Consider the following 17,266-nt stretch of genomic DNA (forward strand, 5'->3'; position numbering starts at 1 on the left):
TTTGACACTAATTGTATCACAAATCAACTCTCACACAGTAGTATCATTATTTTTCAGTCATACCATTTTTTCAATCCTTATACAGAATAATCCACCTATTACACCGTAAATATGCTCTATACACATGTATGAAAATGAAAATGCCTTGCTACTCATACCTGGATGAATGGAGTGTTATGGGATGGATAGGTTTCCCTGGTAAATTTGTTCATAGTCTTGCATGGGAGAACATGTGCTAAGTCTTTCACACTTGCCAATTTGTACTTTGCATTTGTTCACAAGAGATACAAAGTTTCTTTCACTTTTCAAGACCTTGAAATTGCATTCTTCTCTAAAATTCTGCTACAGTGAAGAGTTGTAAGATGATGGTTTTATGCAATTAGTGTCTTCTTCCGGTGGTTGCAAGAAAACCACCCCTGGCTTTTTCCTTTTGTGAGGCCTTTCTCCTGGGCTTTTTCTCTTCATGCAACGGACTATATCAACAAACACTTTTGTGCAACTCAGTTCAGAGATACTAACATCTCTCCAAGCTTGTGAGAATATTTGGAGAAGCCTAAAATAGATGAGATAATAATTAAACTTTTTTGTTACCATGAAACTGAAGGAAAGAGTGTTTGTTGAAGTGAACCAAAGTTGTGGCTGATGCACTAAAAGGAAAACTTCTTTCAGAGGGCCTTCCTTTTATGCAGAACCCAGTGCACTTTGAGTGAGTAAGCAATTTGGAGGTGAGGTTAGATAGAGCTATTCTCATACACCAAGAAATGAATCATTGTTCTTTATGTTTATAGAAATTGCTGTTATTCACTAGTTGGACACATCTCCCTCCATTAAATGTTTTAGTAACAATTATTAAAGAAGGAAGCAATGAGGGACTTATTGTGAAGAGCAGAAAAGAAAAAATTTGCAACACAACCTTGAAATATAAAAATAAGCAAGTGAAAATATTCTGGCGGCTTTGTGAGTATTTTCTTGTGAGTTAGGGACCAGGAAAAGGGCCTAAAGGAGGAAGGGAGGTTATGCTGTTATGCTTTGCTGATAATCCCTTTTCACACCCAGGATGACATCCATCTCCAGAGGCTGCTCACTGATCTTAATCCCTTCAGTTCTAGAGGTTATCTTCTAGAAAATGGCAGTCTCAGGATAATTGTGAGGCTAAAATGAAATGAAGCAGACTATTGGCTCACACGGGGCATGGGCCACTGTGAAGAAATGTATCATATTTGTGTTTGTGGTCTTGACAATAATGAAGACAAAAATGATGGTGAAGATGAAAATAATGACAAATTATAAGACCAAAGTTTTATCTCTCTACCAAAGTTTTGATAGATTATAAATCCCTCTAGTCCATCAGCAGCAGAGTATCACCTTTAATCTAATATACTTTCCCACGTCATTGGCTATATGAACTACAAGTACCATAATGGGTGTTTTGTTGTTGTTTTAACCAGTGTGGATCACTTTACTCATGATTAGCTATGAGACAATCTACTGTAATGATAAGGGCACAGACTTTGGTTTCTGGTATATTTAGTCATGAATTCCAATTCCAATCCTGCCATTTATTAGGCATATGATGTTGTATATGCTACTTAGTATCTTCAAGCCTCATTTTATCGTTGAAGAAATGGCAATTTGGCATGATGATAAAGGTATTCATCTTTAAGGAAATGACTTATGCTAAGTGACCCTCAGAGTACCTGGAACATGGTTTATGCACAATAAACCATGTTTGTTATTATTATAGTTGTTATACTTAGAACTTTTATAAAATCATTCCACAAATTTTTTTTTTTAGCAAAATATGAGATTTTATTTGTCGTGGGCCACCATTATTCTTGAGTGATTTTCTTCATATGTATATTCCTTCAGAATTTTTAAAATTTTATTTTCTAAACAACATGGTAATTAGGAAATCTGTTGGAAAGGCTCAATCATTTCATCATAAATGTATGATACAGACGTTGGATATGCATATATATAGACATAAATATACATACACTACATACATTTATATAAATGCATATGTATATAGATACATTTAAGTATATAAATGATATGTACATATGCATATTTGTGTTTATATGTGTGTGTGCATGTATGTATGCTAGGCTTCCAAACAACCTTCAAAAGAGATATTTATTTTCTTTTAATCCGATATAATGATTATTTTAAACAGAATTGTTAAATATTTTCCCAAGTGAAACACTTTATAAGACTTTGATAAAATTTATTGTACCTGAAAAACTTTACCTTATCCAAAATATGAATCATTTGAAGCAGGAAAATAAAGCATTAGCATGCTGTTTGTAAAAGACTGGTTAGATGTAGGCATGTATTTCTCAAACGGGTTTCTGAGTCAAGCAAGACCATGATTACAGCAGGGATGGTTTGAAGAGGGGAAGCAAAGCTTTTGTTACTTGGATGTTGCTTTCTTTAAGGTAGAAATGATATGCATATTCTCATGATTGAATGTTTCAGGCTAGCTATTGCCTCCTAAAACAACATTATAGTATAAAATTACTCATAGACTTTGAAATATGACTTAAGCACTATGATTGATTAAATATGTGCTTGGATAATTGATTACGTATTTTGAAATAAATAAAGGGAGATTCTCACCTCATGAAGAATTAGAAAATAACATCCATTTTTCCATTGTTTTATCTTTGCCTCATTGTTCTTAATAAATATATTTCCCTTCCTAAGTGAAATACTTTTAGTGATAAGGAAAAGTAGAAATAAATTAATAAAGATGGATTGAAGAGTCCAATAAAAACTTAAAACTTGAAAAATATAAGGGATTTTGTTTATAGGTTATGGAAAAGGCAGGAACTTTCTAACATGAAAAGATCAACTATGTGACTATATAAAAATTAGAAACATCTGTCTGAAATAGCATATGTGAGACTGAATGTCTAACAGTAAAATATCAAACACTGGAAATCATTATGATAACTAGAATATAAATAACACAAATTGATAAAAAAAGCAATTATAAATTAGTATGTAAAACACTTCAATGTCATTAGAAAAAAAAGGAATAAATTAAAGTCATTGATCAACTCTTCCATTATTAAATATTTGTAAAATACTCAAGCTCATTCAGCACACTGCTAATAAAATAAATGTTGAAGTCAAGGGGTTTTTCAAACACATACAATTTACAAAGATTTTTGTTTGCTTGCTTGATTGCTTGTTTGTTTTGGTAACACAACCCAATGCTAATGAACATGTGGTTACAATAATTTCTTACAGTGCTTATGGGAATGGAAAATGGTTTAATGTTTCTTAAAGTCAAATCAGCTCTTACAGTATCAAAAGTCTTGAAATGTTTTTACCCTTTGACTTGGGAATTACTGTTTGAATGACTTTATGAAGGAAATAATCATGAGGTATTGTGACATTATTTATAATATTTAATATATAAAAACCAACTAAATGTCAAAACTTATGAAATGACTAAATAAACTATATTATTCACGATGGAGAATTTGTTTTTATTGTCATGTTTTGAAAAGGTATCAAAGCTATTAATATAATAATGAAAAAATACAAGGATATAAAATTTTATATATAGTATAATCACAAGTTTTTTTACAAAGATTATATATAAATATATATATGGATATAAACTAAAAATTGTGTAGTGGTATTATAGATTATTTTTACTTATGATTTATCTATTATCCATAATTTGCAAAATAGGCATATATCACTTTGATAATCAGAAAGAAGCAGTAAAAATTCTCTCTCAAACTAGTCATGTTAAAAATTGACTTCAATGAAGTTTTCATTGAATATTGTTGGACTCCTTTGAAATATTGCTTTAAGATTGTAGGGATGAAAAAAATAAGAAAAATAGAATCTCTGCTTTCCAGAAATTCAGAATCTTGTGCAAAACTCATAGTTTTGTTCATAGTATGGTATAAGAGGGAGCTGCCTGCAGAAATTAATGAATGCAGGAATAAATGCTATGCCAGCAATATGCAAACATGGCTCTTAGAGTTCATAGAAGACCTCCTGGAGAATTCTTACTGCATTTAGCTGGGCTTTAAAGAACAAGTAGGTTTTCACTTGGAAGACATGGCAGCAGGGAGGAAGAATTTTCCAGAAAAAGGGAACAGATGAGCTAACTTATAGGAGCAAATTTGTGCCTGTGGTATTGGATGAGTTATGAATAATCAGATATGGCTGGAGTATGAAGTAAATGGGTATGGGAAAATTAGCCTGAAAAGATAATGTTAAAGCTGATTGTGAAGAATCTGGATTATCAACTTTTTTTCTGTAAGCAGTGGACAGACACTGAATATTTTGATTTTATGTGGGACTTCATGGAGAGCACTTGGGCAGCAGTATGGATGGTGAATTAGAAATGGAACATTGGAAGCATTCTCAACACTCCAGGAACTGAACTAAGAAAATGACAATGGAAATATACAGGATGATGACAGGTTCGAGAAACATTTCTGAAGTGGAATTAGCTGCCTTTTTTAGTCCATTTGAATGTAGGAGTTAATGGAAAAAAATAATGAAAATGATATCAGGTTCTAGCTAGGATACTCAGTTGTCTTTAGGGAAATGAGAAGAGAAATGTATTTCAGTAGAGGAAAGGATAATGCACTTGGATTTGGAAAGGCTATGTTTTAAGAACCTGCAGGACATCCTGTTATAGAGATCTGGTTAGATGCTAAAGTCACAAATCTGGAAGTTGGAATAGAGGTCAAAATTGGAAGTTTAATCTGAGAGAAAATGGAGTAGAGATAAATGTTGAGGCTAGGGATTTGAACAAAATTACAAAATGTTTGTTAAGCAAGAGTAGGAAAAAGAGGAAGATGGAAAAATAAAATCTTGGGCAAACCACATTTAAATGGTGGTCACAATTAACACTATTATGGAGTTGTTATGTTGGTTATAGGCATAGCCTATCTTTGAAAGCCAAATTGCTGTGGCTTGGGTAATGACTGGGAAATGAGCGAGGAGAAATGTTTGAAAATATTAAGAGTTTTTCCAGAATCCATCTCCTCCTCTTTATTCCCTCCATCAATACTCTAGTTTCAGTTCTCGTATAGCTTTGGAACATCTAACAGGTACAGCTGCCTTCTGACTGAATATTCCCACAACCTTCACCACTCTCTACCAAATGCCACATATTCTCTTGCTGCAGTGGGAACAATTTCTTTTAAATACCAAATGGACCATCAATCAATGACTCTCTACATTGTATAAATCAAAGCTCAAATTCCTTAGCATAATCTAAAAAAACTCTTCAGATTAGCTCCTGACTTGTCACTAGCTTCCTCTCCTACTGTTCACTCCCAACACAAATTTCTCCTATTCATGTTTGAAATATTCTTTTTCCTTTCATGTGAACCTTTTTTAATTCTGCTGGAATTGCCCTCCCACCATCCCCACCCAGGTGGTTGTGTTAGGTTGCTAGGGCGCCACAGCATATGGTTATAAACTGGGTGGCTTAAAACAACAGACAGTTATTCTCTCACAGCCCTGGAGGCTTGAAGTCCAAAATCAAAGTATTGACAAGATTGTTCTCTCTGAGGGAGAATCTATTTCATGCCTGTCTCCTGGCTTCTGGTGTTTGCTGGCAAGATTGGTGTTCCTTAGCTCGTAGACACATCAATCTAAGCTCTGCATTTGCCATTACGTGGTGTTCTCCCTGTGTGTCTGTGTCCAAATATCCCTCTATGTTCAGGACACCAGTCATATTGGATTTAGGGTCCAGCTGTAATCCCACATGACCTCATCTTGACTCAATTATTATTTCCAAATAAAGCCACATTCACACATTTACAGTGGTAAACTTCCATCCATTCTTGAAACCATGACTAAAATATTAACTCTCTATGTAATATTCCACTTCCTATTTTGGACCTTATTGCACATTCCTAATTCCCTATAAACTGAGTTTATTGAAGTTAAGGACTAGGTCCTAGAGCAACACCTGGAACACAATATTTACTTAATACGTTTCCATTGAATGAATCAGCAAGTGGCAATCAGTGAATGGAAAACCTTGTAATGAAAGGAATAAAAGAAATGGAATAGGCTTGAATATATATATAGGCTGCAGAGACAGAGCCAGTGGATAGAGTGAGAAGAAATCTGAAAGAAAGGATATAAAGGAGTCAGAGTACTGCATGGGAAGATTCTTCAAATGATGTAAATCCATGTCATCTTTAAGGAAGAAGATAAGAGGTGGGTAAGAGTGAAAATATAAAATGTAGAAACATGAAAGAACATGTATGTAATGACTTTCTTATTGATGAAGTTGGAAGAAGTGCTAAATGCTCAGGGTCACTGAAGGGGACTGAGCAGGGAAGGTGCTTAAGGACTTGAGTAAAGGTATGGTACATTGTGGGGTTTGCAAATGCAATAAACTGTGCATTCCATTTAATTTTTAATGAAGTCATATTCGCAAAATTACATGATTTTTCTCTAAGCAATATTCATGGCTGGGAGCAGCTATGTTACATTGCTTTGTATTAGAATTTGGCATAGTGGGATATATCAATCACAGTTCTCCAGAGAACCAAAAGAAGTAGGACATAAATTGGCTTATACGATTGTGGGAAGTGGGAAGTCCAAAATCTGTAGGGCAGACGAAGCAAGCTGTAAACACTGACAGGAGCTGATGCTGCAGTCTTGTGGCAGAATTTCTTTTTCCTGGGGGAAACTCAATTTTGCTCTTAAAACCTTTCAGCTGATTGGATAAGACCCACCTACACTCTCAAGGATAATCTCCTTCCCTTAAAGTCAACTGATTGTAGATGTGGACAAAGTACCTCCACAGCAACTCTTAGGATAGCACAGGATTGAATGACTGGGTATGGTAACCTAGCCAAGTTGACACATAAAACTAACCAGTACATGGGGGTAGCAGAAGAAAAAGGGGGCAAGGGAATTGAGAGCTCTGTTGATTACTGCTGAAATCATTCTGCTCTCTAGTTTGGGTGAGGTGGGAAATAAATCAGGAGTAGTCAGAGAGGTTGGAACATACTAAGACACTGAAGGACTAGAGGTTCTAACTAGTGGATTCTGGATGGTAGTAAGATCTCAGATATGACCACATGTGTGTATAAAATGCTAAAATAGAAGGAAAAGAAATGCTGTGAGATAACATAAGGAATTGGAAAATGTTAGTGTTGCATGGATGTTTTTCATTTTACAAATTGATACACGGTGGTTATTGAAATTTTAGGAGAGAGAGAGAAACAAAAAGAAGAAAATAAGAATAGCAATCTTACTGTCCAGAGGTAACTACTGTTCACATTTTGGCATAATCTGCCTCTGTCTCACACACACTAAAACACACACACATACAAACACATGCAATTTTCCCATTAATTTTCTCTTTTGTGTTTATTTCAATGTAACTCTTATTTGTCTCCTCCATTGCACTCTGACAAAGACACATGCTAAGTCCATTAGCTATAATAACATGTTTAGTCTGTCACATTGTAAGGGATTGTTTAATAAACAGATTATATTGATGATAATCATGAACACTAAGTTGAGCAGTGAGAATGGAAAACTTTCCTTTAAGTTAGATGTACTGAAAGGCAGAGCCCTGATCTTGCTAGTCTGCCTGTTTTCCTTCTTCAGTGGGATGCCTCTTCCAAATTCCTGTTTAAAAGTTCAGTGTTCACCACAACTCACACCCAATCCATCCTTTTTTTTCTTTCTTCACCAAGTATTTCAATTTTCCTTAACAAACTATCATTATGATAGACTCTTATCAATGGAATAAAAGAAAACCTCGATTGAAATGATTTAGATTCAGTATATTTTAAAGCATTCTTTTGGAAGTATGCCCTCATAGTCTTTATATAATAAAGTCTCTAAGATCAAGAATATTTAATAAAGTTCTAGAAAGGACCAAGTATCTTATTGGGAATAAAAGTATCCTATGCAGGTATTAGAAAAATTTTTGACAATTCTATGTTGCTGGTCCTGGTTAATAGCAATGAACTTTATATTTTACTGTCAGGGCCATGTGGGGCTTGGATGAGATGGATGGACTCTACCTATAATGATTTTCCCAGGAAAAATCCATCCGACTCCTCTCCCCAAAACCTCAATTGATTCCTTACTTGTGTGTTCTGCCCAGTACAGATGGACAGGGAATGGGAAGGGTCAGATCTTGGGAATATTTGCCTCCATATTGACTTAGTATAACCTCTTATCTTTTCCTAGAGTTGCTATATTTCTCAAAATATGGAGCTCAGACCACCTTTCATTAGAATCACCTGGGAGGCCTGAGCCCCACCTCACTCAGACATAGAGTCAGAATTTGCATTTTAACAAACTCACAAGAGAGGCTGAATGCACACTGAACTTTATGGACTGTGTCGGTTTGAATGTTTTATGTCCCCCAAAATGCCATTATCTTTGATGTAATCTTGTGTGGGCAGACATATCAGTGTTGATTAGATTGTAATTCTTTGAGTGTTTCCATGGAGATGTACCCCACCCAACTGTGGGTGATTACTCTGATGGATAATTTTCAGGGAGGTGTTACCCCACCCATTCAGGGTGGGTCTAAATTAAATCACTGGAGTCATATAAATGAGCCGACAAACAGAAGGAACTCAGTGCAGTTGAGAGTGACATTTTGAAGAGGAGTTACAGCCAAGAGGGACACTTTGAAAAATGCACAGAAGCTGAGAGAGTAGCTGCAGATGAGAGATAGTTTGAAGACAGCCATTGAAAGCAGACTCTTGCTCTGGAGAAGCCAAGAGAGGACAAACACCCCAAGAGCAACTAAGAGTGACATTTTTGAGGAACTGCAGCCTAGAGAGGAACATGCTGGGAGAAAGCCATTTTGAAACCAGAACTTCGGACCAGATGCCAGCCACGTGCCTTCCCAGCTAACAGAGGTTTTCTGGACACCATTGGCCATCCTCCAGTGAAGGTACCCTATTATTGATGACTTACCTTGGACAGTTTATGGCCTTAAGACTGTAACTTTGTAACCAAATAAACCTCCTTTATTTCCATTTCTGGTGCTTTGCTTTCTGGCAGTATTAGCAAACTAGAACAGGGACCATTGATTCTTTGTTCAATCTGAGCCAACTGGGTAAGCTAAAACTGTCACTACTTAGTACAATAGCTGAAACCAAACTCCATCCCCTAAAAGCAACTTGTGACTTGGGTCTTGCTTAAAGGCATCATTATAAAACTGAAGTGCTAGATGATTTCCTCCTTTTTACAGCAAGAGAAAATAAGCAACAGGCATTAGCTTGAAACTCTGCTTTTCTTTATAGGCATGGGATTATAATGCTTTTTAATTTATAATTTTGTACTTTTTTGATGAATGAGTTTTGCATGACTGAACATGTAAGCAAGCACAAATACATAAAACCAAATAGTATATATGACTTAAAATGCCTATAGGTAGTGTTTTTCATATGTACCTGGTAGTTGATCAGAGATTGTGCATCCAGTGGTAACTTTGAATCTAGAAGAAGAAAGGCAGAAATTAAAGTATACCCATGCTATTATGTTAAAAGCAACTCTGAAATCAAAACTTGTTTCTCATTTTATCAATATATCTATTTCTCAAAACTAAATTTAGAAATGTGAAATAAACACTGCAATTACAGTACTTGCCTCAGGTATAAACTTGTCTAATAATTCTTCCATAAAATATTGTTTCTGAGTCAACACTGCAGATAAGTGGGGAAGAATCACAAGTGAATAATTAAAGAAACTCCTGATCAATCAGAGAGTTAAATGAAAAAAAAAAAATACAGACAAAACATTATGGAAAAAGCTAAGATATACAAAAAACTGCCTATTACTTCAAATAATAACAATATAATAAAAGTCTATAATGGCCAGGAATATTTTATAAAAAACATTTAATTTTCACATCTCAAGCAAGAAAGCAAGGTAAATAACTTTCATGACATCACCATAGTGAGATTGAAAGCCTAGAATCAAATCCAGGCCACTGAATTTGTCTCTGACCTTTTTAGTATTGCCACTTACATTATCTCTTCAAATAGTTTCATTCTGACAATCATAAAGTAGGAAACAAGTTTCATTTAGAGCAAAATCATCTCCCTTGTCTTGTATTTATATTTTTCAAAGTTAAAGAAATAGTATTTATAGGTAAAGTCACCTGGATTTGACTGTATTTAAAATATTTGGCAAAAAAATAGTATGATGTTGGGTTACTTTTACATGCCTCCAAAATATCAGTTGTTTTACGACACATACATAGAGCAAGGGTTAGTCATTCAAAGAAGAAAAAGCATTTATTTTCTCTGTTGTGATCAAGTAACATGGACTCGTGATTTGATAACTGATTAGTAAAGCAATTTTATTGGTGAATATGCTAACAAGTGCAGATAATTATAGCCCTTCCATCTCTAAGCTGTGTCAGTTTCAAAGGGTTTATCGACTCCTTTCCTTCAAAAATATAGCAGGGAAAAATAGAGAAATACAATTCACTAAAAGTAAGAAAATAAAAGTTCTCAAAACAAATTTTTATATGGAGGTCATGTCACTACATTGTCTCCTCACTAAAATCCAAGTAAGCATTGGAGATTTATAAAAAGAAGGGGTTGACATTATGTTAAATCTTTTCTCTGGAGAGTTTAAACCATTTTATCCACTTTATCTCTTTAATTCTAACATTCCTTTTTTTTCCTTACAGCAATATCATCATAAAATATATGATCAACATTCCCAAATAGTTATCTAAAATAATTGTCAGAACTGATTTCAAATCTAGGTTTCATGATTTCAGTTTTGTTTTATCTAAGGGGCCAAACTTCATATGAAAAATATTGTAAGACCATGTGAATCAATGCCCTTGATTTGGTTTCTTAATACCAAAATTGACATTATCCTCTTTGGTCTTATATCAGACCATTCTAATAGATACTTTTTGAAGCGTTATTGGCTGTTTACTTAGTTGGAAACATATATAGGAAAGGTTGTGATTATAGGACAACAGTAGTTTGAGCCAATAACCACGTATTGTGGAGAAGATATGAAGACATTTAGCAAGTTTTCTTATGTTTAATCCATCCATGAAAACATAATTTTCCTACTTTTTGCAAGTGTAGCATAACATTTATTTGAGTGTTTATATACAAAAGCATTATAAAATGGTTGGTAACTATTTAGTCAATTGGATATATTTTCAATTTATTGGTAGTTCAGGGATTAACAAACCTTTTCTGAAAAGGTCTGTTCTGGTTTGCTAAAGTTGCCATTATGCAAAATACCAGAAACAGATTGGTTTTTATAAAGAGGAATTATTAGGTTACAAATTTACAGTTCTAAGGCCATAACAGTGTCCAAAATAAGGCATCAACAAGAGGATGCCTTCTCTGAAGAAAGGCCGATGGCCTCCAGAACACCTCTGTCAGCTGGGAAGGCACGTGGCTGGTGTCTGCTGGTCCTTTGCTCCCAGGTTCTGGGTACAAAAGGACTTTCTCCAAAATGTCTCTGGGCTTCTGTCTCTCTTAGCTTCTCGCTCTTAGCTCCTGTCCATCCTTGCTTGTTCTCCCAGGGCATTTCTCTCTAAGCGTCTGGGAGTCCCCTCTTAGCTTCTCCGGGGCAAACTCTGGGCTTTGTCTCTTAGCTTAGCATCTCCAAACATCTTTCTGTCTGCATCTCCAAGTGTCAGGGTCTGTGTTGGCCCCTGAGCTCTCTTAAGGACTCCAGTAAACTAATCAAGATCCACCATGAATGGGCAGGGCCACACTTCCATGGAAATAATCTAATCAAAAGGTCTCACCCACAGTTGGGTGAGTCACATCTCCATGGAAACAACCTAATTAAAAGATCCCACCCACACAAAGACTGCACCACAAGATTGGATTAAAAGAACATGGCTTTTGTGGGGGACATAATAGATTCAAACTAGCACGATGGTCAAACAGTAAATATTTTAGGTTTTGTGGGCCATATAATCTCAACTCAACTACTGGACTCTACCTTTGTAGTGTGAAGTTCTCAGTGGAGAACACGCAAACCAGTGGCCATGCCTGTGTCCCCATAAAACTTGTATTCACTGACATTTGAATTTCATAGAATTTTCATGTCTCAGGAAATATTCTTTTGATTTTTTTTCAATTATTTAAAAATGTAAAAACCATTCTTAGCTCATAGGCTGTATTTGTCCCATGGATTTTAGTAGGTTGAGCCCTGTGGTAGTTCATTACATTGAAAATAGATGTAAAAAGCCATGGTTTACTTTCTCTGTACATTTCATTAATAAAGGATTATTCTCATAGCAAACTAAATGGGAGAGGAAGAACATTTTCAAGGAGAGAAATAATATCCCTGCCCAACCTTATGCTTCTTAAGAATAGGGAGGGTACAAACTCAGGTGAATTTATCTCACATAATTACCGAAGAAGTGATTGTCATTGCTTCTCATCCTCCAATCATATCTACTGGCTTTCTCTTCCTTGATATCCCCCAAAGTATCAATGCTGTCCCGGAGAAATTTTCTTCAGGATAAAGGGAAAATCCAGAGAAATTTTGGAACTCTAGCTCCCTTCCCAGTCAGATTAAAGCTTACACTTCCCCTGTTGGAAATGAGAACTTCTCTTATATGGGCTCTCTGGGTCTGAGAAGCTGGAACAGAAAGATGAACATAGTGATGATAGATTATTTTACTTCACGTTACCTGAAAGGTAGTTTTTATTGTTACTTCAAATGTTTCAGAAATTAAATTTTATTCACAAACCTCAAGACTAACAACTGAACTTAATTCCAAGGCCATCAAGAAGTTTGCTCAACACTGCATTCTATCTCCTAACATCTTTGATAAATTATTTTTTACATACTAACTAATGAAGCACAAAAAATGAAATCAATAGAGCTATGCATGCTTGCAGCAGTTTTATTCTGGCATAATTTTTAATACTGAAGTTCGCCAACTGCTTATTCAGAATATTTTTTCTCTATGATTTACATATTTTGGAAAATTGAATATTTTAACTAAATTTATGAATATTTATTATTGTATAGTATTACTGTTTCTTTGTCCTTTGGTGAAAAACTCATTCATAATCTAAGGTTGCACTAAATTTTATTACCTAAAGAAGGTAATTATTAATCTAAAGACTCCTTATTTATGTTATTCTTGATGCATTAAGGATCAGTAGATAAGATTATCAACAATGTATGGACTTTAAAGTTCCCCAGCCCTCCTGTAGGCAATCGTTCACAGCCTCATACAACCACGTGTGGTATGAAGTATGCACTAATATACATACAATGTATATATGAAGTATGTACCAATATACATACAGTATATATATTATCTATCTCTCTATCTATCTATCTCTCTATCTATCTATCTATATGAAACATACCAGAAATTCAAAGAGGTTACATGAGTTTTCAATGTTATGAAGCTATTATGGAGTCGGTCAGAAAAAAAGTGTTGATTTTCTCTTACTGTTATTTTAAACTATCGTATCAGTCAAATGGACACATAACTTCTAAGATCAAAGAAAAATGTAAAGAATGATGAAAATTATATTTTATGACTTTTTATTCTTATCCTTCATCCTTTCAATAAACATTTATTATTTTAATAAATTGACATTCCTATATAGCATAAGCTTTGAATTGACAGAAAATGCAACTATTCTAGATAATACAATGCATTCTGTACATTTATGAAATGTAATGTAATGTCACTTACGAAATATATTGGTGATACTGTTGTTAAAGATTTTCAGAAAAATCATTAGTTTGCAATCATACATACTGAACTGCACCCTAAAAATATTAAAGAAAATTAAGTAATAAATGATTTAATGTTTGTATGCCCAAGTTAACAAAATGAAAATATACAAGTGATGCTAAGAAATATCTTGCCTTAAAGGTGGCTGGAGCTTTTGCAATTATATTGACATGTGTAGAATCCAGTGAGATTTTACTAAGAAAAAAATGATCTAGAGAGTTTTCTGAGAGACAACAAAAACTGTTCAGTTCAATGATGGCAGCTTCTATTTAATTCATGAATCATTTATTGAGAATGTATGGAGCTACTGAGATGGATGAGATTTGGGACCTTCCCTCTGGGAATTCTGTGTCATAAATTCCACTGATAACAGTTTATAGTCACTCAATAAATTTTGCTTGTATTTCCACCAAACTAGAGCTACTGTATTTTTATTGTGTAGATTATCTGCTTATAAAATATTATGACTCAGGAAAAATTTCAGAGCTAACCTGGCAGTCCCCTGTTGGGACACAAACCTGTTGGTAAGATTAACTCATTAAATACCCAGAATTTTATTTAAAAGATGCATACACATAGCCAAGGTCCTGATCTAGGAGCCAAAAGACACCAAGAGGCATAAAACATAACCCATCCTTTCAAGGAACTTCAGATCATCTTAGATGCATAAAATATATTTATCTATATTTATCTAGGAGAATCATCTTTTAGAATCCAAGTCCAAGACATTGATTTTGACTTAATTATTTTGTATTTATTCTCATAAAGCTATACATATAGCACTATTTCTGACTACATATGGAAGTGGTAGTACATAAAACAATAACTACTATTCTAATTTCTAAATGATATTCAGGAGATGGAGCATGGTATAGTAGCAAGAAAATTGACTTTGAAGACAGACCTGCATTTGAAACCTGGATGTATCACTTATTATCTGTGACCTTGATCTAATTCCTCAAACCTCCATGAATCTCTGTTTTCTAACTTGAAACATGTAGATAAATCCAAATTTTTCAAGGGGGCTGTGAAGCTTTATTTTACATATATCGAGTTCTTAGCAGATACCTGGCAAAGGGTAGTTATGTGAAATTTACCAGGCATTTGTAAGTACTAAAATACTTTGGGCAATGCTTTACTATTTTTAATATGACATCACCTTCACTATCCCATTTCATCCTCATACCAACTCCTAAAAGTTATTAAGATAAAGCAACCAGGAAGCTGAGTGACCAGTGGAAATTTGACACATCTAGGGTTTGAATTCATGCCTTCTAGCTCTACGTCCTGCCTGTTTCCTAAAGGATTAGGAAGTCACGAGAATTCAGTTTTGCCCTGTTCACACCAAGACCTCCCTGCCTGATATGGGGGTGATTTAATCTCTTGCAGTCTTAGCTTCTTCACCTATAATTGAGGCTGTTGGCCTGCTGTCGGTCCCCAGTCCTTTCCAGTGCTGTATACACATTGAGAAGTGGGGTGGTGAGGTTGTTCAAGACTCAGGAGCTGGAGATGGACTGTTGAGTTCAAATCCTGAGTCTTGGATTTATTAGATCTGTGACCTTGGGCAAGTTAGCAAATATCTTTGTGTTTCATTTTATTGATCTTTATGGGGTTAATGAAGAGTGCTTACTTCAGAGGGTCATTGTGAGGAATAAATGAATTAAATAGGCAAAGTATTTAGGATAGGCTCTGATAGAGAGTGAGCATTATAAAAGTGTTGGCTCTGATTATTATCTGCAATTTGTTATACCAAATTCTGTGACTCCAAGTGAATTACTTTAACCCTGAAGGCCATAGTGAAGATTTGCTTAAACAATTAAGTGGGAGCCTCCTTATCCTGGGGTCCTGGGTCAATCACTTGCTACCCTTTTGCACAGTTTAGTCCCCTGGCTCTGTTCTAAAGAACAGTTATTGGTGGGCACAGCACCATATAGGCCTGCAGGCACTGTTTACTTGTTCAGCAATATATATATGTGCATCAATATATAGTAAGCATTGGATCTTCTCCTGGTAACCCAATTGACCTGATGAATCTGCTTCTCTAAAGTTCTAGAATTAAATTGCATCTATGCCAGTGTGACTGCAGAGGCCAATGATTCTAACTTCGATATTTTCTGAAGCAACAGTAAGTGTAGCAAAGTGTAAAAGCTAAAATAAATCCTTATTTGAAGAGGATTTACCTAAGCATTTTAATTCTGAAGTTATGATGTAGAATTAAAGTCATTTGGGTAGAAACAATGATGAAATGTTGTAATGATACTACACATGATTTATAAACAAAACTCAAGCATTAAAAATTATTTCAAGAATGAAAATTGTTTTTTAAAAATCTTTAAAACATATCACACTCATATTAGAATATATGATAACTGTACTTAGAAGTAATGAGAACTGCATGACAAAAGAAAATAAAAGGTAAGTATGTAGCAAATTGCTTTAAAAGGTAAAAAAGGTTTATTTCCACATCATGGGCTTTTAGAACATATCGGAAAATTATTCATGCCCCCATGACTGTTAAATAATATCACAATGTTTATTAATTTAAGTGTCAATTTAGTTGCAGTTTCCATGCTTTTATTTTTGCTTTGCCAGAATTATTAGATCTCTTAATTCAGTTTAAGACATTTTTAAGGAGGTATAGGAATAACTGACATTCCCAAAGCAACTGCTAGCACAGTGCAGAAAATCTGCTTTTCTTCTATTTTTTTTTTCTTCTGTTATTCACTGTTTCTTTTTTGCTAGGTGGCATGCATGCAGTGGTTTCATGGAGACCATACAATGCTTGAGATGATTGAGAAAAAGCGTTGCCTGTGCAAAGAAATAAAGGCTAGACAGAAAACGGAAAAGGGCCTTTGCAAACAGGATAGCATGCCTATCCTACCCAGCTGGAAGAAGAACGCAGGTGCAAAGAAATACAGCCCTCCACCCTATTCTAAACAGCAAACAGTGTTCTGGGACACTGCCATATGACTGTGCTAAGGACTGCGTGAGCTCCCCAAGACCACAGGACTGCCTCGGTCACCTGTGAATCGGATGTCCTATATCTTCTCTGTTGCAGTGGAATGCCCGTGCTGCCCTGGAAAACCTACAGGAAGCTGTGCCTACCTGTGGCAAATTCGAGATAAATGTATAGTTCCTTGCAATTAAGGCACACTTATTTATCCCGGATTATTTTGAATCCAGAAGATATTAAAGTGTAAATATTTTACTAGTTTATAGATGGCACCTGAAATAATACCCATTATACATATATAAATTACAGAAATATCAAGAGTTTTACTATACAATATAATTTCGGTATTACCTGGTTTGTTATCTCTTTTATATGTAATCCCCTGATGCCTTTTATTGCTTTTTTTTTTTTTTTTTTTTTTTTGCCTTTAAATGCTTTTTTTCCTGCCCACATTTGGCTTCTATACAAGAGCTCACAGCTATCAATCATGTTCAACCACATCATACATGAATTACTCTGGTGCTAGTAATGTAGAAGTTGAATATCATATTCATTAAGAACATCTGTTGCTTTCTATGATT

The 17,266-nt window shown here is 34.8% G+C and overlaps 1 protein-coding gene across 1 annotated transcript in view; it reads left to right on the top strand.

Annotated features, from left to right (window-relative positions):
* NYAP2 (neuronal tyrosine-phosphorylated phosphoinositide-3-kinase adaptor 2) overlaps positions 1-16,952 on the top strand; it is a 279,845-nt gene extending 262,893 nt beyond the window's left edge. The window contains exon 7 of the mRNA XM_037849647.1: positions 16,475-16,952. Coding sequence (XP_037705575.1) covers positions 16,475-16,702 — 228 coding nt within the window. The 3' untranslated portion in view covers positions 16,703-16,952. The remainder of the gene's footprint in view (positions 1-16,474) is intronic.
* The last annotated feature ends 314 nt before the right edge of the window (positions 16,953-17,266 follow it).

The sequence above is a fragment of the Choloepus didactylus genome, chromosome 9 (assembly GCF_015220235.1).
Source record: "Choloepus didactylus isolate mChoDid1 chromosome 9, mChoDid1.pri, whole genome shotgun sequence".
NCBI lineage: Eukaryota > Metazoa > Chordata > Mammalia > Pilosa > Megalonychidae > Choloepus > Choloepus didactylus.